Source organism: Mus caroli, chromosome 5 (assembly GCF_900094665.2).
Source record: "Mus caroli chromosome 5, CAROLI_EIJ_v1.1, whole genome shotgun sequence".
In the NCBI taxonomy this organism is placed as follows: Eukaryota; Metazoa; Chordata; class Mammalia; order Rodentia; family Muridae; genus Mus; species Mus caroli.
The window spans coordinates 134,810,156-134,831,407 of NC_034574.1; the positions used below are offsets into that span (position 1 = coordinate 134,810,156).

The 21,252-nt window shown below is 48.9% G+C and overlaps 1 protein-coding gene across 1 annotated transcript in view; it reads left to right on the forward strand.

Annotated features, from left to right (window-relative positions):
• The window catches only part of Sdk1 (sidekick cell adhesion molecule 1), a 713,594-nt gene that overhangs the window by 593,333 nt on the left and 99,009 nt on the right, over nt 1-21,252 (forward strand). The window contains exons 27-29 of the mRNA XM_029477307.1: nt 1,434-1,623; nt 4,513-4,611; nt 17,607-17,801. Coding sequence (XP_029333167.1) covers nt 1,434-1,623; nt 4,513-4,611; nt 17,607-17,801 — 484 coding nt within the window. The remainder of the gene's footprint in view (nt 1-1,433; nt 1,624-4,512; nt 4,612-17,606; nt 17,802-21,252) is intronic.

Consider the following 21,252-nt stretch of genomic DNA (forward strand, 5'->3'; position numbering starts at 1 on the left):
GATCCCATCCTCTAAGCTGCTACCTAGACTCTTTAAAATCTCCTATTTCTTTCTCCTCTGTCGAAGGTGACCAATAGAGTTCCCTTGCTCTGTCTATAGCTCTCGACTCCCAAGTGACACAGTAAGCTTCTCTGGATCTGGTCCCTAATGCTATACTGCTCTCATGGGATGATTGGCTGGACTGGAGCAGTAGAGCCCCTGCCTAGAATCCCCCAGTGAGGGGCTAGGGGCGTGGCTCAGTGGTAGAGCTCCTGCCTAGAATCCCCCAGTGATGGGCTGGGGTGGGGTTTAGTGACCAATTGCTTGTTCTGTATCCATGAGCCCCTGGATTCAATCCCTAGTACAGTACAATAAGAAAGTCCCTTCTACATATCATCAGTGGATTCTAAGCGTTCCCTTCTCTTGTCTTTCAGTAACTTTTTTTTCCTGCTTTGGGGACTAGGAGGGGGCAACTATTAACTTTCAGACAGGATCTCACACTGTAGCTCAGGTTAGCCTGGAACTCACTATGTAACACCAGCTGACCTTGAATTCGTAGCAGTCTTCCAGCCTGGTCTTTCAAAATGCTGGGATGACAAGCTTACCCACTAAACCCAGCTGCCTTTCTGTCATTAAATCCCAATTGCTTTTCTTCTAACCTGTGCTCATATGCATTCCATCTCTGCGAATATTCTAATGGCTCCCTTCTGGATCTGTGGTAGGTGTATACCACAAAGACACAACACTGGCAGTCTCCTGTTACATGGCAGTCCTGTTAGCAGGTTCGGTGGACAAAGCTCCATGCCACTCTCCTGGCTCTCATAGTGAAATGGTTCCTGGGCTGTTTTCAGTTGTCTCCCCAGTGACCCTCTCTTTTGTGGCTCTTGGATCACTTACCTTGGAGAGAGTTCATAAGGGATGAACTTAGAAAGAAGACCAAGGAGAGAGATAGGAGGAGGCCCTAGAGGAGCCAGCTCAGGCCATCCCTGTTAGGGGCGAGCTTTGGGTGTATGTGGGGAAGAGCAGGCCTGCTTGGGCAGGAACCCCAAGTTTTTTGAATCAAGGGACTTCTTGGAGCCACAAGCTCTGTTTATAGGAAGCAAGAGGTCTGTGCCCAGTAGCAAGCCCATGCTTCAGTGGGAGCATTTGGCATGGCTACAGTTGAGAGCTTCAGACCTTGCCAAATTGTGCTCAGGCAGCCAAATCACCGAGCGACGGGCAAAGCTGTTGACTCCAGCCAGTCTTCTGGAGTAGAGTTGCCTCAGAGCCACCTTCCCCCTTGATGCCAGTGGATAGAAATGAGATCCAAAACTTCTTCAGCACAGCTGCCCTCACGAAGAAAACCCAGTTGGCTGGGCGGTCCTTGCCAGTCCGTTCTGAGCTGGTGCCCTGTGCACAGGGAGTCCCCTTACAAGCACACACTGAGCTGTACCCATCTGCATGCAATGCTTCAGGTTCTATACCGTGCCAAAGACCTGGACCCAGAGCCCAGAAGCCACGTGGTACGAGGGAACCACACGCAGTCTGCGCTGCTGGCTGGCCTGCGAAAGTTCGTGGTCTATGAGCTCCAAGTGCTGGCGTTCACACGGATCGGGAATGGGGTCCCCAGCTCACCCCTCATCCTGGAGCGCACCAAAGATGACAGTAAGTACATGGCTGGTCATGTTGCCTTCTGGCTTAGTTTTCCAGTCCAAACAATTCAGATTGTGGTTGTTTTTAATGTAAATTTTCAACCACTTTTTTTTTCTAGTTAATGGAAACAAAACAAAAATTGTTTCCAGTCACTGGGCATTTATGTGGCCAATTTGAGCCTGGAGAGGATTTTTACAGCCTGATTATGGACTATGCGGAATCTCAATGCTAACTATGCTGTGGGTGGGGGCTACTGAGGGTTGGCTAGGTTGTGAACCATGAGTCTGTCCATTTATTAACAGCTCTACAGATCTAGCTAAAACTCCTCTCTGGACCCCTGTGCCCATCCTCCTGGGGATGGTGGGTCTCACCATTTGCATTCAGATTGTTAATTATAAGTTTTTGCACAGAAAGCAGCATGTTTGACAGCACCCCGGGGTCCCCGGGTTCTGGTGCTTCCAGGTTTGAGTAACAAGCACATCTTGCTGGCTTTGTTTTTATGGAAGTCTAAATCATCAGTAAATATGTTTTTCCACTTTGCAGATGCGAGACACTTAAAGGTTAGCTCCTTCCCACGTTCGTTATTTAACAGGCCATAATGAATATGTCAGGGGGAAAATACTGATCTGCCTAAACGCCCACCTCGGGATCAGAAGTGTCTGATGGGATAGAAACAGCAATGCGGTTGTTTAAGCATCTTCTTGGAATGGATAATGAGCTACAGCCTGTTCTACTTACTCCGAGGAGAGAGCCCTGTCTCCCTCATTCACACAGCCTCTGGATCCGGCCTTGGCTCTGTACTGCTTACCTCTGGCATTGCTGTGACCCAGTGCCTGAGTAGTAGCTTAACAGAAGGAAGGTTACAGTTTGAGGGAGCAGCCCATCACGGCAGGGAAGGCATGGTGGCAGGAGGGAGGCAGCTGCTCACATTGCAACAAGAGAGAGGTGAACGCTGGTGTTCAGCTCACCTTCTCCTTATTCAGTCAGTGACCCCAGCCCACAGATGGTGTCTGTCACATTTAGGATGAGCCTTCCCACTTCTGTTAGCCTAATCTTGAAAATCTGCCGTGGACATGACCAGAGGTCTGTCTCTTAGGTGATTCTGGGTCCTGTCACATTGACAGTCGAAACCACCACTGCTTCTGTGGTGTGATTCCTTCAGCTTTCTCCAAGACAAGAGGTAGAAGAGAAGTGCAGGGGAAATGGTGACTGAGCCTTGTTAGCTGCAAGTTGTACTGATCCTTGCTTCCATTTAGTCCTAAAAAAAGAAAGGAGAGACCTTTCAGAAACGGTCTCAATGTTCACTGCCATTATTCCTTCTAAGGACACATCTAGTCAGGCAGTGATTTTTTTTTCTTTTATTGTTGTGTTATTTATATAAACACATCTTCTCTCTTCCCTTTGACACAATCCACTCAGCCTCAGGGACAGCTCAGGAGGTCATTGCTGTGTCACGTTGGTGTCATAAATTAGTCCTGACATTCAAGCCTCTAGCCTCCCTTGAGCGTTTATCTCACCCATGTATGGGTGCCATTACACACACCCAAATTCACCCTCCCAGAATGGACAGTTCCCCACATTCTGTTTCCACATCGATTTGCTCCGTGCTGACGTGCAGAAATCGATCCATGATTAAGTCCAGCAAGAACTTCTCACACTGGCCACACGCTAACTTGCCTATCCGTTTAAGCAAAGATATTTTATGAGGGCTGAGACCCTATTATTCAGTCGTTCCATAACAGCATTTTAAATTATCGGTGCACTGAACCACACAGAAGAATTATTATATGCATCTGTGAGCATCCACTCTTAATTTTCTAAGCCAGGGGTGGGGGGGGAGGCAAGCGTAGGCCAGGAAGGATTAAAGGGCTGTCAGGTGCTTCATCCATGGTTGGGGGTGGGGACGGGGCTAAGGGATAACTTGTTGTATTGGTTACGTGTGTTGTGGCTGTAACCAAATACCTGACAAAGGTAAGGTAAGGGGCAAAGGTTTGCTTTGCTCACAGTTTGAGGGTACACAGTCCAGCGTGGCAGTGGGAACAGGGTGACAAAAGCATGAGGTGGCTGTCACAGTGCATCTGCAGGCAGCAAGCAGAGAGAGAGATGCAGCCTGTGCTCAGCTTGCTTTCTCCTTATTCAACCCAGGACCCCATCCCATGAGATAGGGACACCCACATTCTGAGTGGGTCTTCCACCTCGGTTAGCCCAATCTGGAAAGCCCTCCACAGACATGGCCAGAGGTGTGTCTCCTAGGTGATTCTAGAACACATCATGTTGACAGTCAGTATTGACCATCCCAGTTGCCAAACGCCTGTTCTACAAACATCACACCCAGCAAAGGAATCTGGTCCCATATTGACAAAGCATTTTCTTCCCAAGTCATAGCTGACTCTCAGGCTAGTGTTGCCATGAGCTGTTCTCTTATGTCCTGTAAGCGTAGTTTCTGAGCATGGTTTTCTAAGTCAGATGGTCAGGATTCAAACTAAAGTGTGCTTCTCAAAGTCATTAGGGAGGCACACAGAGCCAATGGGGATCCAGAAGTCCTTCACTGAAAACACGGGTTCGGGGGCTGGAGTCAGTGGTTAAGAGCACTGACTGCTCTTCCAAAGGTCCTGAGTTCAATTTCCAACAACCACATAGTGGCTCACAACCATCTGTAAAGGTATCCGATGGATGCCTTCTGCTACTGTGTCTGGAGACCTTCTTCTGGTCTCCATGGGCAGCTATACACGTGCAACCTATATCATAGATCTTCACACAAAATAAACAAACACATAAATAAACAAATAAACAAATATTTTTTAAAAGGTAAATCAATTTAGGAGACCCACAGCAGCCATCAGAGCATGAGGCCGTCCACTGGACCCTATGTGACTCCTGTCTCACTTTGCCTTCCTTCAGCCCCAGGTCCCCCCGTGCGGCTCGTGTTCCCCGAAGTAAGACTTACTGCAGTGCGGATTGTGTGGCAGCCCCCAGAGGAGCCCAATGGTGTGATTCTGGGTAAGGAACATTGTATGTGTGTGGGGGAGGGGGGGTGGCAGTGAGGAATGGCAGAGAGAAAGGGCAGGAGATTTGCTCTCTTCTTTCTGGGTGAGTAGACATAAATCATGACGGCAGCAGCCAGCATCTCCTGGACACCGAGCGAGCGAGCATCCTAGACCTCCTTTGTTCCCGAGCAGGGCACCGAGGCTTTCTCCTGGAATGAAATTTACATTGTATTAACCCAGAATTCCCTCCGTCTGTTTGCAGTCCAAGGCGAGCCCATTTGTAATCAGCCTCCCCCAACTCCGGCCTGTGCCAACGTTGTTTAGGAAATGGCAGGCTAGTTTTTCATAGCAGATGCTACCTGGCTCTTGGAAGCATCTTCTCCCACTATGAAGCCTGCACTGACCCCTGGACAGGAGAAGCTGCTGGGAGACAAAGCTCTGATAAGATTGACAGAAAGCCAGCAGATGGTCTTTTAAAGCACCATCAATACTTTCATTTATTTATACTTTCACTTAGTCAAATTAAAGACTCCATGTTTGTTACCCTTGCCTGGTGGAACATAGGACTGAGCGAGGACCGGTCACTCTCAGGTCTCCCATGGGTCCTGTAGGAAGATATCTAGAGTTGTATTGCACATGACAACCGATACAATCCACAGTCACTAACTGTCCTGCAAACCAGCCTTGGATAGAGGTTAAGGTGGGTGAAATGCTGCTTTGGAGCTGAGTCTTGGGGCAGGGGACTTCCACAGCCCTGGGAGCAAGGAGGGACCTCTGATGGTTTCTGCCTGAGAGTAGAGACAGATCCAGAGCATGGGCAAGTGGCCTGTGTGTGCCAGAGAGTGTGTGTGTCTTAGGGTTGCCTTGCTGTGAACAGACACCATGACCAAGGCAACTCTTATAAAGGACAACATTTAATTGGGACTGGCTTACAGTGTCCCAGGTTCAGTCCATTATCATCAAGACAGGAACCATAGCAGCATCAAGGTAGGCATGGTGCTGGAGAAGGAGCAGAGAGTTCTACATCTTGATCCCAAAGGCATCCAGAAAGACATGGAGACTGTCTTCTACATACAGCCAGGAGGGTCTCTCTTACTCAGTGGGTGGAGCTTGAGCATGGGAGCCCTCCAAAGCCCAACTATACCGTGACACACTTCCTCCAACAAGACCACACCTCCTAATAGTGCCACTCACCATGCATGGCCAAGTATTCAAACCACTACAATGCTACACATGGAAAAATGAGCATTTCAAGAGTAGGGTCCCAGAATATGGCACAGAGTATGGTCGCAGACCTGTCACCAGTGACATCCATCCACCTGGTCTCCATTCGCAGGAAACTCTGAGCTAGTAGGCAATTTCCAGTGAAATTCTTCATCTGAAATGATGGGCCAGTGACAAACGTCTCTGCTGTCAACTGCTTTTGATCTTGCCTGTCTAAGACTTGGTTTGGAGATGTCTCAATCGGTAGTATTTGCTATGCAAGCATGAAGACCCCGGTTGGATCCCCTAAAGCCCATGAAAAGGAAATTTCAGGCATGGTAGCATATCCCTGTAACCCCAGCATCATGAAGATGAATCCCACGGGCTCACTAGCCAGGCAGCCTTGCCACATTGTAAAGTCCCAGGCCAATGAGAGACCCTGCCTCAAAAGATGAAAGGCATTTGTTTCGAAAACAAGGTGGTTAGCACTGGAGGAACCACACCTATGGTTGTCTTCAGGACTGTATGTGCACATACTCGTGCATGTCCGTTTTCATGCACACACACACACATACCTGAAAACCCATGCATCTCTAGCAGCCCAGAGACAGAGTCCCAAAAGGCATGTTTGTGTGGAACGTTTGCCTATCTTTAGGATAGGCCTGGGTGGCACTGTGTCCTCTACTCAAGGGGTCCGGGGCGGGCGGGCAAGCTTCACTCCCTGACCTTCCATTGTAGGATGGAGCCACCAGATACAAGTATTGCTGTTAGGAAAGATCTGAACCTGGTGGCCTTGAGGTTCCTGGTGCTGGCAGCCACGACTGTGGCAGCTTTCGAAGCCCCCATTGAAATGAGCTCTGACTGGAAAAGGTTGTGGGCCACATCTGGAGTCTGCTCCATGGGCTCAGGCTGGGGCTGGGGAAATGGCTTCAGAGCAGATGGCCAGTGCAAAGGCAAACCGTGCTGTAGGAAGAGCCTGCCCTCGGCATGACAACAGGCCACAGAGCATTATGAAACAAACAGAGCTGGATACCCGATTCCCCGTGAGTTGTCCCCAGTTGTCCCCAGAAGGCCACACCAAAACAGGAAACATTTTCAGAGGTGCAAAATATAGAATTCTGGTCTGTCACCTGGAGTCCCAGAGGCCTAAAGACTGTTTTCTATGAAGAAGTAGGTTCGTTGAGCTCCACCCTATCCCAAGCCTCTGGCTTTCATCTGCAGCCCTACTGACCCTGTCCCCTGTGACCCCAGTCACAATCAACTCCCTAGTCCTCTCTCTTCATGTATCACTGCTCTGGGACTGCATGCTAGTATACATATGACCTGGTATACACATGGATGGTACAGCTCTGCATCGCTAATCAGTGCCTCCCATACATATACAGGGTCAGATTCATACCTGGGGTCCTTCTGTAAGACTCAAGGAAGCCTCCTCCTATCTGCTGCTGCTGCTGCTATAATTGAATGCCAGAGACTATGTAGTTTGCAAAGAATAAAGGTTTAATCTCCCTAAGTTCGCAGTGCTTCTGCAACCAGTAAACTGTTAGACTCTGCAATTTTAAAATGAGCCTAGTGCTCCATGTGGACAGTGAGGCTGGGTCTAGTGGAATTGACAGCTTCCTATACCCCACAAGGAATGATGACATTTTCAGTGCAGTATTAAAGGCAGGTGGTTCAGGAAAGGGGGTGTATGCAGTTTCTGGGGATGGAGGGCTAAGGTAGAATGACTATACCTGGGGAGTGCCTTGCTTGTTGGTGAGGACCCTGCTGAGGTCACATGGTAGGGGTGTGGCATGAACGAGAGAGAGTGAACAGGACGTTTATAGGACCTGCAAGGTAGTTTACTCTGTAATCCTCAAAATTCATGTTAAAAAAAAAAAAGCTAGACTTGGTGGTGCACACTTGGAGTCCACACACTACCTTCAAAGAGAAGAGACAGGAGGATGGCAGGGCTCACTGTCCAGCCACCATCGCCTACACAGTGAGCTCCCAGCCACTGAGAGACCCTGAAGAATGACACTGAGAATGACATGCATGGACACATGTGCATGTATATACATACCCACACACACACACACATACACACACACACACACACGAAAAATAAAGTTTAAAAAAATAAATAAGACGACATTTACAACAGACCCACCATCCAGGATCTGGCTAACGTGGTAATGCCTTAGCACGTAAGTGACTCCACCTGGTTGCTCATGGTCCACCTCAGAAAGGATCCACCTGTGGACCCCACCTCCCAGTCCCTCACTGAGGATGGACTCTGAGTAGGAGCTCTGGTGGGGATGGTCAACCTGCAGCATGTTCTTCTGCAAGAATGCCACCCACCATCCAAGTGTCTCTAGCTGGCAGACACCCTCCTCTCTGCACTCAGAGAGGACACCTCTATCTCCACCGTCTCACTGTCCAGATGGACTGTCAGCTCACTTCTAAATCTTTGTCATTTACTCTTCAATGTGTGTGTCTCGAAGCATTGGTTTTGCTGATCACAGAAATGCCATGAAGTACGATTTAGTCAGCAGTACTATGCCAGGTCACATCCTGGAATGGTGCAGTTCCGTGACCAGCTATACAAATGGAAGGGTATGAGGGCAGCACCCCTCACATGTCCTTGTTGGGAGTGTCACCTGTGTAGCCTCTAGAGAGCCACACATGGGGAAGATGAGCAGCCATTCTTGTCTCTAGACATTGTACCCAAAGGAAATGCTACAGCAGGAGCGTTCAACCTGTGGGTCTCCACCCCTTTGGAGGTCACACACCAGATATTCTGAATAACAAATATTTACATTACAATGACAGTTATGAAGTAGCAACAAAATAAGTTTATGGTTGGGGGATTACTACAAAGTGAGGAACTGTATTGAAGGGTCACAGCATTATGAAAGTTGAAAACCACTGCTCTGTGGGGCTGGGGATGTAGCTCAGATGACAGAGTGCTTTCATGTGTGAAACCCTGGATGAACTGGGTGGTGCCACATGCCTGTCATCCCAGTACTCAGGATGTGGAGGCAGGAGGATCTGAAAGTAAGTAAATGGTTAGCCTCAGCTAGTTAGTGAGTTCAAGGCTAGCCTGAGCTATGGGAGACCCTGTCTGGGGAAAAAAAATAAAAAGGAAACACACCTATTTACAAGGCTCTTCATTCAAACAGATTTGCTCATATAGCAAAGGAGGCAGCTATAAGCTGCAGTTTGCATGGCTAGAGTCTCGGGGTGCTGTTGGTATTTCTCCCAGAGTCTTAGGCTCTGCATTATAGCAAGGCAGAGGGCAAAGTGGGTGGTGGTGAAGAGTCCAGAAGCATCACTGCCTAGCCTCAGACCTCAGCCTGCCATCTACTGAGTACATAAAAAAAAAAAAAAAAAAAAAAATGCACTCAGGTTCCCAGGCCTGTGGGTACCGGAGATTTGAACTCGTGTCCTCTTGCTGCCACAGCAAGTACTCTTTCCCACTGCACTGTTTTCTCAACTGGGACCTTTGAGTTTGATGGGAAGTCCATGTGGGACCATCACTGAAAATCACAAACACATAGGGAAGAAGTAGATGGTGTTTACTTCAAGCACCCTGTGTTAACCTGTATTATAGTGCTGTAATACAATATCTGTAGTACTATAGAACTGGGGTGACTATTCACTAGAGACAGGCTGGGGAACCCAACAATGGCCATCTGCATGCTGGAGATGATGAGAGCCAGGGAGCTCTTGCTGGGATGGAAAGGAAACCCTCTGTTTGCCTGAATACCTGGAATGGATGTTCCCAGGAGCTCAGGCTGCCAGGGCGGCCTTCTAAGTGTGGACTCATCTGCAGCCCACTCCTTCCCAGTCTATATGGAAGCATGCTCTTGCATTTCTCAAAGAAATTAACAGCGTGAAACAGCACCAGAGCCTGGAGGGAGAAAACACTTGCTTATTTGTGTGATAAATATTTTACTCTGGAGAACTCAGAACAGTTAGAAGCCTCCTTTGGGGTTTGTGGAACTACCTGAGTCTAGCCACCTGCTCCCAACTTGCTAGACTGCTCCACACACCCTTGAATACTGTTAAAGTAGGCGTCATGCACACACTCTTCAGAACTGTGCCACGCCAAACTCAGACCTTAGATTCTGCTCCTGTCTCCACCCATCAGAAGAACCCCCAGACAGCCAGGACCTTGAATGGTTTTGTTGTTGTTGTTGTTGTTGTTTTGTTTTGTTTTGATTTGTTTTGTTTTGTTGAGAACCCTGATGTAGCATTTCTGTGTTCCCAGGCCTCAAGTAGATAAGCTTTAAACCTACAGCAGACTAAGAGCAGGGATTTTCAGGAACCCTTAGACTGCTTCTGGGTTCTCTGGGGGGTGGGGCTTTATAGCCTCCAAACAGTCATCAAAGCTTAACAACACTGTGTCCCACTGATGGCCTAGCTTTGGGGACCCAAGCCTCCTCAGGAAGACTAAGACCTTTGCTTGTCAGCCATCAGTACAGCCCACAAAAGGTTTGCCTTGAATGTCAAGACAAAGCCCAGGCAGCTGCTCCAGCTCTCGGGGTCAGGCTTCAAGGAGTGGAAACCCTTCCAAGGCTCGAGGCTCGTTGCCTGTCTTACCCTGTCCTCTGTCTGTCTATCGTTCCTCCAGCTGATTTTCTAGGCGTGGGAAGCGCATTGGGAAGCCCGCACAAGCTTCTCATTACACATTTTAATCTTCCCTTCGGATCGATGTCCCTCATGCTTGGCCCTGCTCTCTTCCATGCCCTTATTATCATAATTCACCCATAACCTTAAAAACAGGGCTTCTCTCGAGCCACATTCTCCTCCTCCTCTTGAGTAAGCGCATTCATTCTTTGCAAACACACAGCGCAGCCTCCTGACCCTGACTCGCTGAAATCCCACCCGCCAATGCTTCTGATCCAGCCGCAACCATAATTACATAAGAAGCCTTATCCTCGGAAACGCTCTCAGCTCTGAACACCATCCATCATTATTCTCTGAAAATGCAAGAACTATTCCACAGCTGCCTCTCCCATCCAGGACGCTCAGGAAAGAGACTGCCGAGGTCCTGTGACTGAGTCTCTTTGGCGTGTCAGGGTGAGGTGTGGGTGTTAATTTTTATGTTCGGCACACCAGGGTGCAGGTCCCGCTAATGATGCCACATTTATTGGAGGGAAAATAATAGGAAGGTACAAACAGAAGCCGGAGGCTGAGGAGTTTTCTCTCGGTAATAGCTCAGTGTGGAAAGTGGATTGGAATAGAAAATAATAACCCAGATTTCCTGCAGTTAAGGACAAATGACATTGTGGTTTCCATATATTATCTACTGAGTCTACACAGCAACTGTCCCAGATAAATATTCCTCTCATTCTGTTTCAGAGACAGAGGGGCCAGGGGTTAAGGGTAGCCCTGCAGCAAAAAATCCTCTTCTATTCGAGGGAGGGGCCCTACTGTGCTAGACAACTACAAGGATTGTTCTAAGACCAAGTCCTCGGATAAATGGTGTACTGTCTGCAGATAACCTGTGCTCCCCATCTACGGACTGAAAAATCATGTCTAGATGACTGCCTGTACCTGATCCAGAGTAGACATTTTTATATGTGGTGGTCATGCAGTATCCCTGTTTGATCACCACTAACATGGGGCTTTTCTTGAGTTTTTAAAGGACTTCTTAAATTTCTACTTGTCTGTCTATCTGTGTATCTCTCTCTTTCTTTGTGTGTGTGTGTGTGTGTGTGCACGCACACACACCAGGAGACATCTTGCCCTGTTACTACTCAAAAACATAGCCAGTCTCACCTTCATACACAGGCTGAAATCCACCATAGAAGACCCAAGGTCTAAATGGATATAGCCTAGAATAGAGAGAGGTTGCTCTATGTGGTGCCGAATGCTATACATTCATTCTCTGTGTGTGCATCTGTGTGCACCTATGTGTGGAGGTAAGCTATATGTCAAATGCCATCCCTGGGACTGTGTCCACCTTGTCTCTTTAGCCTGGGGCTTGCTGATTTGACCAGTTGTCTCCACGTGCTCAGAACTGGAATAACAGGCATGCCACCACCTACCACACCCTTGGCTTTCTATGTGGGTACTAGGATTGAACTCAGGTCCTCAGGCTTGAACAGCAAGCACTTTACTTATTGAGCCTTCTTCCCATCATGAATGTTTTCTTCATTCCCAGCGAGAGGAGAGACACTGAGAGTTACATGGGGTAGGGGACATGGCCAAGGTAAGCAAAGAACTGGACTAGGATGGAACCCAGATCACTGGCTACCTGCTCTCTAGTCAGGGACTCCAGAGAGAGATACGAGGATCTCACACAGCCCCTCACTGGGGGATTCTAGGCAGGGGCTCTACCACTGAGCCACACCCCAGCCCCTCACTGGGGGATTCTAGGCAGGGGCTCCACCACTGAGCCACACCCCAGCCCCTCCCTGGAGGATTCTAGGCAGGGGCTCTACCACTGAGCCACGCCCCCAGCCCCTCACTGGGGGATTCTAGGTGGGGCTCTACCACTGAGCCACGCCCCCAGCCCCTCCCTGGGGGATTCTAGGCAGGGGCTCTACCACTGAGCCACGCCCCCAGCCCCTCACTGGGGGATTCTAGGTGGGGCTCTACCACTGAGCCACACCCCAGCCCCTCACTGGAGGATTCTAGGTGGGACTCTACCACTGAGTCACGCCCCCAGCCCCTCACTGGGGGATTCTAGGTGGGGCTCTACCACTGAGCCACACCCCCAGCCCCTCACTGGAGGATTCTAGGCAGGTAGTGTACCACTGAGATTTCTGTGTTTTTTTATTCAGATATGCAGTCTTGCTACTTTGCCCTAGCTAGCCTTGAACTCATTCTGTAGGCCAGGCTGGCTTAAGCTTTCAGTCATCCTGCCTCAGCCTCCTGAATAGCTGTGACTGTAGACTGGTTCAGTGGACCTAGATCATGCCATTTTGTTTTTTTAATTAAAGAAAGGAAACAAATCTAGAAGTTTACACCCCCTAAAATATACTGATAATAAATACTGATTCCATGACTAGAGATACTATTTGTAGTCAGAAGATCTTACAATTGTGGGGCTTGAGAGATGGCTCAGTGGTTAAGAATGCTTGCAGCGCTTAAAGAGGTTCTGATTTCAATTCTGAGAACCCAAGTTGGGTGGCTCCCAACTGTAACCTCAGCCCCAGGAAATCGGATGCTCTGTTCTGGACTCCAAGAGTACCTGCACACATACCTACCTATACCTGCATACATGTACATTTTAAAATTATAATTTTTAAAAAGACATCTTAAAGAACAAGAAGGCTTTAAAAGTGTGTCATTCCCCTGGCCAGTGAAGAAGCAGAAAGAGGAAAATGTGTACTTCCATGGAGGATCCCACTTTAAAATTACCTGTTCCATGCTGGACTGTTGCAGAGAATATTTAATCTCAATCTGGAGCCTCTACCAGCCTTTGGTCATTCAGTTCCCCAATAAAAGACACACAATTTATATTATTTACAATAGCCTTAGTCAGCACTAGAGCTGGGCAGCGATATCTACCCTCTAAGCTATTAGAATCTACTTTCCTATCTGTAACCCAAGTTATTCCTTACTATGTTTCATCTGGGCTGCTCTGAACCCCAACTGGCCAGCCCTCATGGCCATGCTTTCTTGACTCCTAACCCATAACGTCTTTCTGTTCTTCCCACCTTCTTCTCCCTCTCCTGGTGGTTTCCTCAGATTCCAAGGCTGGGAACACCAAGCTCCACCTATCTCAATTCTGCTCAGCTATCAGCCGTAGGCATCTTTATTTGCCAATCAGAAATAACTTGAGGGCAAGGTCACATACAGTCATTTGGATCTACTGTAGACTCTCTCATCTCTGGGGAAAACAGGCCTGGGGCGGGGGGGGGGGCCGCACTTAGCATTACAATACCTAGCAACAACCAAACCTCCACACTGGACTGCAGTGAGCACGCACCAGGTGCAGCTAACTCGGTAGGCCTAACATGGTTGGACATCACCTGTTTTATGGCCAAGGTAAGGAAGTGTTAGTTCCAGCAACTCAAGGGGCTGGGCCCAGGCTTCTGTAGAACTAAGGTAGCATGGGTGGCTAATAGAAGGACAGGTCCTCAGGGGGACAAAATCAAAACCAAACAAAACAAAATCTTATGACAAAGTGACTGCAGGTGCAATAAACAGCCCAGAACTCCCTGGTGAGGGGGCAACCATGGCAACAGCATCAATCAGCTGTAAAGAGTGGATACCTGGTGCTCTGACTGTTTTCTGTTCACAAGTGTTGATGCAAAACAACAACAGACTTTGCTCTCACCTCAAAGTGAAATAGTTTATTCTGGAGCAAAATATCAAACTATGGGCATGGCCCAGGAACACGGATTTAGGTTATCCCCAATTACACATTCCAATGTGGTAACAGTTTATGGGGTTCTCCTAGCAACAGAGCAAAGGAAATCCTAAGTCAGGACGGTTTTCAAATGTGTTGGTGGGAACCTTGGGTAGGCAGGTTCCAGCAGAGCAGAGAAGTCACTGTCATAGGCCTCAGATGTTCTCCGGTGACACGCTTAGCTTTGGGTATTTGTTGCAAGTCAAGAGGTTGTTCCTACATTTCAGAGGGTTTACATAATCATCCCAGGCTGTAAGGCACAGAGGTAGGCAGTAAATGCTATTTAGGGGCTGAGCTAGCCCAAGATAGTTTGTCTATAACCTATGACTTCCAGCTGTTGACAAACATTGATGGTCTAATTAGTTATCAATCTTGGAGAACATTTGGCAAGGGCGGGGGCGAGCTTTTTTTCTTGGGGATGTCAGTTAACCCATGGAGTCGAGAAATGGCCACCAGGTAAGTCCTGTGCTTTCCCTGTGCCTATGAGGTGCAGCCTCTTGCCTGGAGCACAGGCAACCCCCAACAGCCTTTGAGATGTGGCCTGTGGTACCTCCTTCAAGCTCAAGAGACAGAGGGTGTGTCTGTGGGGATCACTTTTCACATACCTAACAGTGGGGAACTTACAGAGCCAGGTTCTGTCTCAGTCATCTCTCCTCTTCAGAGCTGTGAAAGGCTATTTCTGCCAGGAAAGCCTCTCACAGAGGGGACTGCGGAGTTCAAGGCCTAAGCAGGTACATCCACTGTTAGCCATTGGCTGTATGAGATAGCTATGAGTGTGGCCCACAAAATGTCTTACGCTTGCTTAAGACATTATAAAAAGTTTTTATTGTGTTACTGATTTTTTTTCAAGCTCTCAGAAATATTGCTTGTTGTACACATTCTAACCCATTGCCCCTACTTCCTCTTTCCTCCTCCCTTTTCCTCTCATGGGTCCCCTTTACCCCCTATGTTTGCATGTATGGATGTATATATGATTTCATGTATCTCTCGTTTGTGAGTTCTCAGTATGATAGATGACTTTCATGACTATCTTCAATTAAATCCTTTTTTTTTTTTCTGGAAACAATATAACCTCAATATAACTCCACACATGTCTGTTCTGTGGAGCCAGACCATGGCTTGGGAGTTAACAGCACTTGCAGAGGGCCTGGGTTTGATCTCCAGCACCACATTGAATACCTTAAACTGCCTGTAACTCCAGTTCCAAGGGTTCTGGCGCCCTCTTCTGGCCACTGTGGATGTTACACACACTTGGTGCACAGACTGCTAAGGAGGAACATACACATATATTAATTTGTTTTTAATGTCGCCCCATAGGCAGTACATCTTCTTTAATCATCCCTGTGCTGCCAGATACCTGGATTAATGCCACAGTCACGGCTGTGTGAATAGTGCCAGGTGTAAGACAGATATGCAAGTGTCTTTATCAATGTGGAGCCTTTAGGGTAAATGCCTGGGAGTGTTTTAGCTGGGCAGTGACTTTCCATAAATTGATTGCACAGTCCTCAAGCATGAACTCTGTATATGACAGCTTCTATCACCGTGTTGAAAGGTTGAACATTCCTGGAAGCAAGCAAAAGCCGAGAGGGGCTGTCCTCTTTCTGGAAGTATAGTTGGTTCTTTTGGGGAAAAAAAAAAAAAAAGTAGACCAGACCTGGGGCGTCCATGATCACTAACCCTGGGCAAACTGTAACCTTTCCAGCTGCCTTGCCCCTGTGTGTTTGGCCCTCTGGGAGCTGCTGCTGTTAGCACTCACTGGAGTGAGACTGTAAAAACCGAGACCCCTACACATGGCTGTCCAACCACTGGGCCATCTTCTCATTTGATGCTAGGTGTGCAAGAGTCTCTGAAGGCCTGAGACTGTGTCCCCTGGGACACCCAAGCTCTGCTTCCCCATGACTGAGATGGGAGAAGAGGTAGCCTAGGAGGACTGGCCAGCCATCTCTAGGTTGCAGTCCCTGGTCAGTAAATAAGAAGGGGACTTGGATCAACTTCTGGAAACCTCAGAACACTTGGTCTCTATGGCAGGGAGAAAAGCTGGTCCATCAGCTACAAGAAGTGGCCATAACGGCCATTGAGCAGCCTGGGGTTAGCCCCCCCATACACACCAAACATCACTCTGAGGTGGAGGATTGTGTCACCTGGTCAATATGGCAATGATAGCCACCCTATTGATGACTGTGGTGACTGGGCCTAAAGGCTCAGTCTGACCTCTGTGTGGGTGTGTCTTCCTGGTCTCCAATGGAGGACTGAAGGGGATGCACCATACAGTTGGGGAAATAGCCTGGCAGCTTGGAGACCCCTAGAGCCAAAGGCTAGCCTAGGAAGACCAGGAGTAGCAGAAGTACTTCCTGAGGGCATGCAGGGGACTGACCAAGCTGTGCACCAGGAAGAGCCATGTCTCCACAGCAGGTGAGCAGCTGCCCCATCCTGGTCCCTGCAGCGGGCCTCCACTCAAAGGGCAGAGCTGGGAGGACCTGTTCAGCTTGTTGCTTTCCTTTGTCCCCTGCTGAATCCTCATTGTTTAGCGTGAACATTTGGGTTGTCAATTTTTTTTTTACATGTCACAGCACCCCATCCATTCTGGTTTTAATCAGAAGCCCAGACCACACGTGGTCCGGGAACCCAGAAGGCAGTCTGCCCCATGGCTCACAGTTGGGTCTGGGAAATTGGCAAGGCTTCTTCCGAAGCCAGCAGGCAGGCATGGGGTTGCTTGGTTGGAGGGATTTGATCATTAATAATGTCTGATCAACCGTGACCCCTTCATAATCAGGGAACTCAGAGAAACACGCAGAGCCAGCCAAACCCTGCCACTTTGGAGTTTCGGAAATTAAGGGGTATTCAGCTATTTAACGTAGAGCCTCCAAGCTCAGGAGGCCTGGGTGGGGAGTCTGGGTGGCTGGAATTGTGGAAGATGAGGGTGTCAGGAAGGCTGAGCGTGGCAGGAGGAAACTAGGAATGGGGAGTGAACAATGCAAGTATAATCCTGCCTGCTACAAGCAGTGTGAAATAGCCTGCTCAGGACAGGTCTGGCCTCTCCTGCTGTGTTGAAGGGAAGGGCTGCACCATAGGAGGGAAGGCCAAAGGGGATGGAAGAGCCAGAGGCACCAGGCTCGTGACAACCTCCCATGGGGAGCAGTGCAGGGATCCTGGGTCTAGTGGCATTCTCTGAGCGTGCAGCATCCGGAGGAAAGATGAAGCTGTGTTCACATCTTGTTCCCGTGAAGAATGAACTGTGAGACACGTTTCACAGAGGACTGAGCTCAGACAGCCGGCACTCATCGCCAGGGCTGTGACTTCCCTATCAATAGGCACCCTACAGAGCTGTGGAAATCAAGAAGGAACAGAGAGGGCAAGCTTTGGGTTTCCAATTTGGGCTGATTATGGGGTGTTTTCTGGGCAAGTAAAGAAATAAGTGGCTGATGTGACTTCCCTGACTCTGTTCCCGGATCCCACAGGGTACCAGATCGCCTACCGCCTGGCCAGTGGTAGTCCTCACACCTTCACCACTGTTGAGGTGGGTGCCACGGTGCGGCAATTCACAGCCACAGAGCTGGCCCCGGAGTCTGCATACATCTTCAGACTGTCTGCTAAGACGAGACAGGGTTGGGGTGAGCCACTGGAGGCCACAGTTATCACTACTGAGAAGAGAGGTAAGCCCCCAGGCTCTCATCTGACTGTATCCTGAAGGTTACACAACGGTACCCTCAACCCCACTCTTCCCCCATGGGGCCTAGAAGCCTGAGAAGACAGTAGGGAGTTACGCAGATGGCCTTTTTCATTTTTTAAAGTGTGTGTGGCTTATTTGTGTGTGTGTGTGTGTGTGTGTGTGTCTGTGTGTCTGTGTGTGTGATATTTGTATGTATGTGGATTGGTGTTCAATATGTGTGCAGTACTCATGCACATGCATGTGCACCTGTGTGGATGCCAGAGGTGGGGTGTCTTTGCCCCAACATTCTCCACCCTATTCTTTGAGACAATGTTTCATTGAGCCTAGAGATAGCTATCTGGGCTAGGTTGGCTAGCCAGCAAGCCCCAGGGGATCCCCAGTTAAAGACATAGGCCATGGTTTCTTTAATACAGCTCCTCATATTGTGGTGACACCCACCACCACCATTAAATTATTTTTAGTGCTACTTCATAACTGTAAATGTGCTGCTTCTATGAATTTTAATGTAAACGTCTGTGGTTTCTGATGGTCTTAAGCCACCCCTGTGGAAGGGCTGTTTAGCTCCCAAACGGTCTTGGCTCACAGGTTGAGAACCTCTAGTTTAGTAAGTGTGAGTTCTTGAAGTCACTGGCTGCTGTCTGATGTTTAAGACTGTGTCCCCCTAGTGGGCACACTCACAGTAGGTGTTGTCTGAGTAGCTGTTCCCCTGGCCACTGTCCTTTGGAGACACCTACCCTGCCCCATGCTCGGGGCCAGATATGTGGTGTACCTTGTGTGTGTGTGTGGCCCTTCCCTTACCAAAGCCCAGTTGGGAGCATTCTGATGTCACAGAAGAGGAGGATGGGAAACTGAGGCAACTTTATAGATCTTCACCAGTGCAGCTGCCTCCGACCACCACAGGCCAGCTCCTCCTGTGAGGGTCTGGGTGGGACCTATCTCAGCAGGCCTTTCCCCACAATCTGAGCCTCACACTAGAGCAGCGGTTCCCAACCTTCCTAATGTTGACCCTGAAGTACAGTCACTCAGGCTGTGATAAACCATATAAGTATTCCGTTACTACTTCATAACTGCGATTTTGTTAGTGTTATGAATCATAATGTAAATATATGATATGTGGGGGACACAACCCTCAGGTTGAGAAACACTGCTCTAGAACCTTCCACCGAAGCCCAGTGGGCCTCTCTTCAGAAGTCATGCCTCCAGGCATAGGTGGTATGATGATACCTTTCCTGAAGAGGCATAAACCAACTGTGACAACATAGGGCACAGCTAACAGACTAATGTAAGGATTCCACCAAGACTCGACTTGGAGAACCAGACAGTTTATTAGGTCCGCTTACCATGCACTTACAGGTATACAAGTGACCCCTAAACAGCTGTATCACACATAGTGATGACATCATGGAGTCACCCCTTTAGTCAGCCTTCTACTTCCTGTAAAATCTAGCATGTACCGGGATCACTTGCAGCTAGGTAGGTAGGGTGAAGGAGAAGGTAATGGCTGGAATCCCAGGTTAGGGTCCCGTGACCTTCCTATCCTCCATCTACTAAGGAGTGTCACTAGCTCCGTCACCATTACCATACGTACAGCTAATGCTATATTATTCTGCTCAGTTAGTTACCATGGCTACCAGTCCAAGATAATCTCTACTCTAAAATAACAGTGTTGTGCCCAAAAGAGAAAAAGCCATACAAGGGAGGCTACCATCATAGCCAGACCTAGTGGTCCGGGAACTGAGCCAGAGGGGCTCATGAGAAATACTCTGAGCTCAAGGCTCAGGACTGTGAAGCCTTGGGAAAACCCTTCCCTACTCTTTGCCACGGCACAGGCTTGGGAGGCCCATGTGGAACACTTAGCATAGTGCCTGGGTCAGCTGAGCGGTTCTCCCTGTCTGTCCTCAACATGGCTCTCAGGGACTGCACTAGTGTGATGTAAACGTTCACCCAACATGAATGAGTGTCACTGCTGCCTTTGTGATGACATTTATTACAAGATCTAAAGCAGGCCATCTCAGGAAGCAAGGAGTCGAACACTTAAACTAAGTGGAAGGAGGCCGGCACAGAGCTCCCTCCCATCTTGCTCTGGCTGCCTCCAAGTATCACTGCCTCTGCTCCCATCCCAGCTCTCACCAAAGCCTCCCAAGGTTTTATCAGGGGAGAAACCAAGACTCCATCACAGGAGAAGCCTGCTGGGTGAAGAATGGGCTATGCTGCCCTGAGACCCACTGTGCCTGCCTTGTGCACTGACACAGTAATTCCTCATCTTTGCAGAATGAGCACCAGCAGAGAGAGCCAGGTCTCACCTCCCATACCCTGAACCAGCAAGTTCCCAGCAGGCCCAAGGTCCATCAGCCTTCCCCGGCTAAGCCAGGCTCCTTCCGATGACTGCAGCCTGTCTTCCAGGAGTCACCAAGCTGCACATACCCCTGTTTCCAGGGTTTTCCCAGCTTCAGGCTGCCAGTCAGCCTGTGTTAGCCTTTCATTGCTATGACAAAATATTCCAGAAAAAACAACGTAAAAGAGGAAGGTTAATCTTGGCTCATGGGCTCATATGTGTTCAAAATATGGCGGTGGTAGCTGGGACTGCAGAGGTAGAGAGGAGCCTTTGTTTATGGGGCCCAGGCACTGCTGTAGAAGGTTTAATCCTCACAGCAGGTGTAAGACTCTGACAAGCCTTAGCTACTGGGGACTCTCTGAGTGAACCACAAAGAGTCAGGGATCTATGCAAAAGCAAGAGGAATTTATTGTCCCAGAGCGATGGGGTCATCCTGCACCCAAAGGAGAGGCAGTGACCCCAGGCAGCCCATTCAGTCTGTTGGGATTTTTTTGTTTTTTGGTTTTTTGGTTTTTCGAGACAGGGTTTCTCTGTGCAGCCCTGGCTGTCCTGGAACTCACTCTGTAGACCAGGCTGGCCTCAAACTCAGAAATCTGCCTGCCTCTGCCTCCCAAGTGCTGGGATTAAAGGTGTGCGCCACCACCACCAGGCATGCTTTTATTTAATGTTGGGGCTACAGGTGTATGCCATTACACCTATCCATAATGGGTCCTGGAGACCAAACCCATGCCTCGTTCATGCTAGGCACACACTAGACCAGCTGAGCCAGAGGCACAGCACATTTAAGAAGATGTTCTCTCTCTCTCTCTCTCTCTCTCTCTCTCTCTCTCTCTCGCGCATCTTGCCCCTCCTCGTAGATGTTTTACCAGTAAGTTTTCCCCAACTGCTGACTGCCCCTCCTATTAGCCAGGCACATGTGCAGGGCTTCCCTGCCACATCCCTTGTTGCCTCCACAACTTTTGAGTCTATGCTCTTACTGGGACCTTCACAGGAGGATGAACTTGAACTCAGAGTAGTGATGTGACCTTCAATGCCTATGGCACCTGGCTCAGGGGACCAGGATCCTAAAGATGGGGGCTGGGAGGGCCCTCCAGGAAAT